General features: G+C 32.1%; 1 protein-coding gene across 1 annotated transcript; it reads right to left on the minus strand.

Annotated features, from left to right (window-relative positions):
* Positions 1 to 4,471: 4,471 nt before the first annotated feature.
* On the minus strand, positions 4,472 to 8,400 carry LOC109008602 (laccase-14-like). Its single transcript, XM_018988765.2, has 7 exons — positions 8,205 to 8,400; positions 7,850 to 8,001; positions 7,367 to 7,611; positions 7,085 to 7,210; positions 6,122 to 6,716; positions 5,296 to 5,648; positions 4,472 to 4,936 (listed from the first exon to the last, which is right to left on the minus strand). The coding sequence occupies exons 1-7, from the start codon at positions 8,307 to 8,309 to the stop codon at positions 4,803 to 4,805; spliced, it is 1,710 nt and encodes a 569-aa protein (XP_018844310.1). The 5' UTR covers positions 8,310 to 8,400; the 3' UTR covers positions 4,472 to 4,802.
* Positions 8,401 to 9,533: the final 1,133 nt, after the last annotated feature.

A 9,533-nucleotide genomic window follows, 5' to 3' on the forward strand; every position in this document is an offset into this window, starting at 1 on the left:
ATCAATATTTCTGACTAGTTTTAATATCTAATTTTGTACTTTTATAAGACATTGTTACTTGTTAATTGGGTATGTAATATGATACCATTGGTATTTTGTTTTTAAATTTTATGAAATTAGTATTTCTGATCTGTACGTTCGAATGTAAATAAAAATCGTTCGAACGTTGGTTCACACTGTAACAAACGTTCGAACGTAAATACAATTGAATCGTTCGAACGTTAAACCGACTAACGTTCGAACAAAGAACTTGCATTCGGACGCTCCTTCGTTTACATTCGAAATAACGTCCGAACATTAAACGCGCTACGTTTGAACATTTACGTTTACGTTCGAACAAATATTCGAACGTTTATTGTAATTAACGTTCGGACGCATTAACATGCGAACGTAAATATGATACGTTCGAACGATATACAACAAACGTCAACTTCTCTCATTCGAACGCCAATCGGGTCGGGTATAACGTCCGAACGTTTAATTGTACGTCCGAACGTGATTTTCTGTGACAGTTCATAACCGTCACAAAAAAAGGAACGTTCGAACGTTGTACCGAACGGAACACTTCCAACCGTCACTAAAAATATTTTTTGTGACGGTTGAACAGTAAACCGTCACCAAATATTTTCTGTGACGCACTTTACGTGACGGTCATGGTGACGGTTTCAAACCGTCACCAAATATGTTTAGTGACGGTTTGCCATTTTTTTGTAACAGTTTCCTCTGTCACAAAATACACATTATGTTGTAGTGACCACTCCTGACCCAACCCATCCACCTCATCTGTCGGCCAGTCACCTGTATTTAGTTAGCCACCACGTCCCTGTTGACTTTGATCTTGACCTAGTTGACCACCAATTTGAAGAAAAAAAAAAAAAATACTCTCAAAGTGTCATGATCTTCTTCCCACCTTTGATAATATTCATGTCCATCGAATTGACAATATTTTAGATGGATCGAATAATATTGTTCCAAATAGTCGTAATATCTTTTTGAGATGGTGTCAAATTACTGGCCGTTGAAGTTTTTCCTAATGGTAATTTGGTGCTTCTTTTTAATTTTTTTTCCAACTCATGTGATATTTCTTTTTCCAACGAAGCATTTTTTCTAAGCACACGCTTTGCCTCTCTATATTATATGAACCCCTATTCATTATTTACTTTACTATTATTTCATCTTACTTTTTATATATACCGGCCTTTGGAACTATTATTGTACAGATCACCAGGTTGGCCAATATATATACCAAGATCAACAGTAGTCGATCTTAAAGCTTAGAAAATGGGTATAATTACTATAAAAAAATGAGTATTTATGACAAGTTATTTACGATAAAAATGATTGTGTATAACTAGAATAGACTCATTTTAATAAGAAATAATTATTTTATACCAAAATAACTGACAGTAAAAAAATAATTTTCTTGTAATATTGAATATCTCTCCCTTCCAATTCTATTGTGAAAATGATGTCTGGCCACTCTTCAAGAATGAGTAGCTAGAGAAGAGAGTGAAGAGCAGCCAAAGAAGGGTAGCTAGCTAGCTAGTGCAACTGCCCACTTTTGAAAACTTGTTGTATATGATATATGTGAATCGTTTCACCCTTACATTTGTCTTTTTCTTTTTTGTTTGGGGGGACCTCTCATGAGTTAGGTGATATATATTATATACATGACTTACATATATGGCGCGCCATATCATTAAAAACATTGACCTAACGCATATTTAGGTGATATTATTAAGAGGACTAGCTCTTACCTACTGCACCCGGAGGACCGGAAGGTGGACAAGGGTTAGATATTGATGTGAGAGTACGGCCATTTTATCCCATTGTTGTTAAAATCTGCATGCATGCTTGAGGCCGGCGTGCATTGGATATCATGCACTTAATTATGATGATGATGCTCATGTAAATTAAAGAAACATTAATTATCGTGGTTTCCCATGAGGCCACGATAATAATGTTCCTTTACCCAAGTGTATTATACCATGCATATATATAATTCTATCATACGTACAGATCTAGCTAGCTAAGGAGAAAAACAAAGGCTGTCAATATCATTACATGACTACTTTTCTCATCTGCAACACACTACTTTAGCTATTATCTTGTGTAATCCATAGCTTTTGTGCAATAGCTATGTATATTAATGTCTTCGGAGGTGCACGCGGGATGCTATATATTTTGACGCGGCTGTTCAATGCTAGCTAGCTTGTATAATCTTTAGCAATTATAAAGTAAAAGTTAAAGAAAAATACATGTTCAGTCAAGAAAAAAATCTTATAAAAATAAATTTAAATATAAATTAGTATACTTAACATATTGGATTGTAAAACTTTCTTCGTTAAAACCTAGGCGGGATTTTTTTTTTTTTTTTTAAGATTTCTAACTCTTCTAAAAGAAGTTCTACACGGCCACATGGATTGGAAACTTAGGATGCGTTTGGATGTTGATCTGATCTCAGCTAAGTTTAATTTTTTATGAATAATAGTGAGTTGAGTAGTGAAGGAAGTTATGTAGAGCTTATTTAAACTGAGTTTAAAGTGTGTTTGGATATTAAGATGAGTTTAGTACTTTTTATGAGAAGTTAAAAAAAGTTGTAGATCCCAGTTATAAAAATGTATTAAGTTGAAAAAAGTTGTGGATCCTACGTGTAAGGAGGTTTTGAGTTGAAATGAGTTTAATAATTTAAAAGTTAGTATTTATATGTTAGACTCGACTTAAAATTAGATTAAGTTTAGCTGAACTCAACTGAGTCTTGCAATCAAATATTATAACTTTAGAGGATTTCAAGGTTTTTTTTTCTTTTGCTTAAAGCGAAGACGATGAGAAAGAATATGAGAAAAGCTACTCTGATATATGATTTGGATAATTTTTTTTTAAATGTTTTTATTTAATAATTAAGAAAATATTTTTTAATAATATTATGAATTTTTTTAAATATTTAAAAATATAAAAAATAAAAATAAATAAAAAAGACCAATTGATCGGTAGAGCCATTCTCGTACTACACCCACCGCTTAAAGAATATAGCGTAAAAAATATTAAAAAAAAAAAATCATTATTTTTTAATAAAATATACTTTTGTGTAAATAATTTAAAAAAAATTTAAAAACTTTGCATTCATTTGTCTGAAACTTGTCTCGATCCAATTACGCTCTCCATTATTGGGATTTGACATCATACAAGCTCTGGCCATACTGTCAATAATTGGTTGGTTGGATTCAGTAAAGCGATGGAGGTGATGGGAAAAAGTAAAATAAAGTGTCACGCGCATCGTGTAAAGACAACTTTTTAAAGAAAAATGCTGCACCCTCAGAACGTTTGTATTTATTTTATGTTGAGAAATGCTTGGGATTTCGAAAAGTGTAATGCAACGTACAGTTATTAACGTTTAAATATTATATAATTATTTTGAAAAAAATAAAATTTATTATTAAAAAATTAATTTTTTTTATATAAATTTTATATATTTTTTTAAAACAACTGTACGATACTTACACACTCATAACTGTAAATATCATTTCTCTTTAAAAAATGAGTCCCGAACATTTCTCCTCAAAAGTTTTTTTTTATTTTTAATTTAATGATTAAGTGAATATTTTAAAGAAGTTATAAATTTTTTTTATTTTTTTAAAAATATTTATAATAATTAAAAAAAAAATATGAAAAAAATGAAAAATAAGAAATAAAAAACTGAAATGCATTTTTCGAGACATCTTTCGGAATACTATTTCGGTGACTATAGCAACACTCTTTTATATTTAGAAAAAAAATCACGTGCTACAAACTATAAATAATCTTTATTTTTTTTATTAAATATATGATGTATAGATAATAAGTAGAATAATTCAATTAATTTTTAAAAAATAAAACTAAAAAAAATTAAAAAATAAAAATAAATATGGTGTATAGTGTGTAAAGATAATGAGTAGTAAAACTTTTTTTTTAATCTATCTTAATTATATTTATAATTAAATGAAGGTAAACTATTAATTTTTAGTAATTTAGAGGTAGATGATGTCTCAATTCTGATTAATTAGAGTGCAAATATGAGAGAACTCCAGATTATTACTTGGAGATACAAAGTGTGTTTATTCAACAGAAAAGAGAGAGAGAGAGAGAGAGAGAGAATCGTATGTAAAGATAACTAAACTATGTAAAGTAACTCTTGTGATATATACACCGGCCCTTTAATTTTTGGAAATTATAAGGACTTAAATTAAAGACATGGACCAATATATAAATAAAAGAGAAATGTTTTAACTATAAATAATTTTATAAAATCAAACATGGCGTAATTTAATATGATAAATTAGATTATAAAATTATTTTAATTATAAAGTAGATGTAACTAATCATATGGAGTCATTTCAATTTCTAAATTTACTTTTGTGAAAATTTTTTGTGACCGTAACACTTCTCTAAACAAAAACGAAAATGATCTATGTCGACTGACGTACGTGTAATTAATTGAAACATGAAATGTAAAAAACAACATATGTCAGTAAACCGGTATGAAAATGATCAAGTAGTTCTCACCAGCTAGTGATCTGGATGGATGAAAATATTATTTGTACAGGGAGAAAAAAAAAAGCTCACATTGTTTATATTATTCATACAACCGAGAGAATCATGACCGACTAGCTAGCTACTGCTTGGACCATTATCTTAAAAATATTCTTAATGGTCGAAACGACCGGGATTTTCCCTTCATCCCGATCTTATTCATGAAATATCAAACTATATCACGTTCTATATATGCATGCATTGATCCCCGTGAGATATTGAATTTCAAAAAACTAAGAACATGTAGGCAAATTTGGTGGGGGTGGTCGAATACTTGTTGCCTTGGTCGGTCCATTCTTCACAATGATGACCGTGCTCATACCCCAAGACGCATGCCTTTCCAAATGACAATGCAAAAACCAAACTCCTGAAAAACATCACCTATACTTGTAAGAGATCGGCCAAACTCATCTAAACAAAAGTAAAAACAAAATTAAGACCACTAAAGTCGAAGACATTATTTTTACTACAAGAAAAATGAATATTTGTGATGGATTATTTGCAACGAGAATTATTATTTACGATAAAAACAGATTCATTTTAACAGTAAATGATCATTTTTATAAGAAATAGTCATTTTAACAGGAAATTCCCGGTATTATCTGTTGATAGATGAAATTAATTACCAAAACCACTCAATATTTTAAACTAAATATAGTATTATCCGTTTCAAGTGAAATGAAGATCGGGATGGCCTTGTCCTAGTGAGATAAGAGTCATGCGTACCTGGGTTATTGGCTACGAATCGAATTGCAACCCATCCATTTCTAGGAAGACCAACGGTGTTAACTTCCGGCGGATCCTTCAAATTGTATGTTTTTGGTGAAGTGGTCTCATCGTAATTGCCATAACCTGTCCCAACCCAATAGAAGCTATAACCATGAAGATGCATTGGATGAAACTCTCCAAACTGAACACTTGTCCCTTGGAACACCATTTCCACCGATGCCCCGTAATTTATCATCGTTACATTTGTCCCTTGTACCGGATATAATGTGTTATCAGCTACTTCTCCCGTGTAGTTAAAAACATATAGCGGCTTATCCGGGAAATCTTTCTTGAACACACCCGGCAAGTCCCTATATAGTACAGGTTTTAAAACTATATTAGTTCCAAAAGAAAAATTAAATTTACAAGTCAGTCATGTGAATGCTAACAAGTAGAATAAGTTGCGGTTTGGATAGTGAGATGAGATGAGATGATTTTAGATAAAAGTTGAATAAAATATTATTATAATATTATTTTTTAATATTATTATTATTTTGAGATTTGAAAAAGTTGAATTATTTATTATATTTTATGTGAAAATTTAAAAAAATTATAATAATAAGATGAGATGAAACACTCTTACTATTCAATCAAACGGGGCTGACTCTTTCCCATAACGAGATTAAATTACTATTTTCTAAGAGGTAATGTAAATTCAGTGATATTGGGTGCAGAGTCTTATGTGATAAGATCAAGTAAATTAACCTATTACAAAAGACAAAATAAATAAATAAATAAATAAAGTAATTGCCAAATACCATGGATTATATACATACGTACGTACCTGTAATACGCTTGCAGTATATCAATGGTTGAGGTCACGAAACTGATGTTGTTTAAGCTTGATGACAGCTTATTACCATTTGGACCCCCACATGATGCATTAGCGCAAAACATCTCGTTTAGACCAACCGTCATGAATATTTTTGTGTCAATTTTTTTGGGGACATTAACGGGGTGTGCACGACTTGCCAATGCCCTTATACGTTTTGTGAAGTTGTCTGCAGCAGCCCTGTTCCGTATATTTGGAAGGGAAGGATATGGTGGAGAGGCTGGAGGAGCGAAATTGCCGGTATACTCGAGAATCGCAGAAGTGTTTGAACTGTCGTATGTAGCAATAAAACCGGCATCGAAGAAAGGACTCCCAGCTATGTAATAATGACTCGGAGGTTGGTTTGCAATGAGCAGGATGTCCATGGTTTGTCCGGGACTTGTCATGATGTAATCTGTGGTTATGGGTTTTATGTATGCACCATCTTGGGCCACAACTGTGATCTTGTGGTTTGCGATTCCAAAGAACATTTCTTCATTCATCACGGCATTTACTAGACGTAGAAGATATGTCTTGCCGTGTTGAACTTGTAAGCGATATGTTGTTTCTGCAAAGCAAAAATTCGATTACGTTAAAAATATAATATAAATAATTAAATTCTACTTTTCTTTATCTGTTTAAATATTTTTAATCAACGTGATTTAATTGATCATCAATATATATATATATATATATGTTTTCATTTCACAATGATATAAATTCTAGTATAAGTACTATAGATATATTTTGAGTAATGCTACTTATAATCGTGGAATGCATAAGTACCGTACAGTCATTTTGAAAAAGAGTGAAGTTCATTATTAAAAAAATTAATTTTTTTAATGTAAGTCCTATTTTTATTTACTTTTTTCAAAGTGATTGTACGACACTTATGTACTCACGACTACAACTATTATTTCTCATATATTTGGGTACCCTTGGAGCAATTATTTGGGAATCCTGGTTGGCCATTGATGGTGTAGGCAGTGGATTCTTCTGGAGGAGCACCGCTTTCAGTTGCCTTATCAATTATTTCCTTGAGATCTCCATTGTACCATTCCCCTGCACGAGTACAAAATATAAAGAGGAAAAATTAGATAAATAGACTCATTAACAGTTTTTGTGTTGCAAAAAAATATATGGGGTCAATTCCTTTCATGTGTAAGTATGATATGGTCAATAGTACTAATATTATCTCTTAAATATTGATTTTTATACCGAGTACAAGCACTTTTTCGGCATCGGGTTTGCGAAAAGGGTAAGTGGTTCCCCTTGCAGGTAAGATGACAATGGCACCGTGGACTGTTGCTCGGGACCAGTCACTGTGGGCATGCCACCAAACTGTTCCTACTTCGTCTGTAAATGTAACCTCATAAATGAAGCTTTTTCCCGGTTGAATAGGGCACTGTGTGACGTTCTCAGGACCATCCGACCATGGATTTCTTGGCTGCTTCACTCCGTGCCTACATTAATACACAAGTTTTATCTTAGTTTTCCTGAAACTTTAGTTTGGACAATCATGAATGCATTCCTTTTCAGGGTCGTAATGCAAGCCGAAGCTTCCTTTACTCTAAAAACGGACATGATTTCTGTTCAAACTGAAGAAACCTTTTGAGAAAAAAGAAGTAAATCCAAAGAAATAAAATGTGATCAGCGACAATATCCAAGGGAAGAGAAAGGCTGAGCGAGTCACGTCGTTACCAGTGAATAGTAATACCATATTTGCCGTGATTGTGAACCTGGACAAATGCAGTATCTCCTTTGCGAACTTGGATTGTTGGGCCAGGCCATTGGCCATTTACAGTCAACATGCTCTTTGTGATACATAGCCTTGTAAAATTCGTCTCGCTCACCTGCGACCAGATCCAGCACAATGCAGCATATTAACAAACAAACAAACAAGCACGCGCGCGCACGCGCACACAGATATCGAAATCTCTGCATCAAACCCTCGGTCCACGCCCATAATTAGAACATTTCTGCATCAAACCGTGCCACGCTCCTCCATTCATAAGAAATATATTACGAACATAGCATCATAATGGACGGTACTTACAATAAAGCTGTAGTGGTGGACTTTGCGAGTACTGCAAGCCAGAACTCCATGCAAAAAGAAAAAGCATAGGAAACCCAGGCTCAAGCCTATCTTGCTTAGTTCCATATCTGCCACCAGACTTTCTTCAACGACTTTCAGCTGGCATTTAGCTTTATTTATAGGATGAACTTTTCAGAGACGCGCGTATCCCATTAGTAAACAAGAATTGATGTACAAGCTCGTATCCTAGTCCCATATCTGCAAGTCGCCCTATCTGCAAGTCACCCTAGGTTTAAATAATAAATTATATATGCACCTTAAAATATGGGATAAATAAATTGCATAAACTATTAAAAGAAGTGTTATGCGTAACCTTCCATATGATAAAAATAATGATAAGTAGTGAATAAAATTTTATATTATTTGAGAAGGAAAAATTTTTACTCTTTATAAGATTCTAATAAGGCTCTAATTGTATTATTGATTGTCCTTTTAGAATATAGATCATGTATTTTGGGCCTTTAATTGGAGCATTACAAATAGTATCAGAGTCTATCCCAACAAAAAATATGGGACTTGAGCCTTACCACTTACAACAGACAAACATGACAAAGATATCGAGAATTTAAGGGAGGGAGATTGTGATACCCTATATGATAATGATAAGGGTATGTGGTGAATGTGATCTCACATTATTTGAAAATGAAAAATTCTTGTTCTTTATTAGGTTCCAATGAGAACTCAATTATATTTTTGACTAGTCATTTTAGAGTATAGGTCATATGATTTGTATCTTCCATTTGAGCGTTACATTATGGTTACAAATAGATCACATAAAAATAAATTTATACATTGGCATGCCTTCATAAAATATGTTAGATTTATTTTATAATAAAATAAACTTTACAATTTAATTAACATATAAAATTAAGTAACATCAGTTTGTAAATTAATTTTTGTTAGATCTGTTTGTAGTTAAAGTAGATCTCTTAAGTTAATAAATCCAGGGTGTAATCATGACCAGCCAATAGCCTGATGAAGTTTCCACTACTTGCAAATTAATTAATACAACTAAACATCCACCTTAAAATTTTGGGGCCAAAAGTACTATCTTATAAACAAAATTATAAGCATAAAGTATGTTTAGCATTATAATATGGGCTGGTTTGGATAGTGGGATGAGATGATTTTAAATGAGTTGAATAAAAATTATTAAAATATTATTTCTTAATATTATTATTGCTTTGAAATTTAAAAAAGTTGAATTGTTTATTATATTTTGTGTGAAAATTTAAAAAAATTATAATGATGAGATGAGATGAAATAAAACCATCTCTAAATCCAATCAGG

Source organism: Juglans regia, unplaced genomic scaffold, assembly GCF_001411555.2.
Source record: "Juglans regia cultivar Chandler unplaced genomic scaffold, Walnut 2.0 Scaffold_745, whole genome shotgun sequence".
In the NCBI taxonomy this organism is placed as follows: Eukaryota; Viridiplantae; Streptophyta; class Magnoliopsida; order Fagales; family Juglandaceae; genus Juglans; species Juglans regia.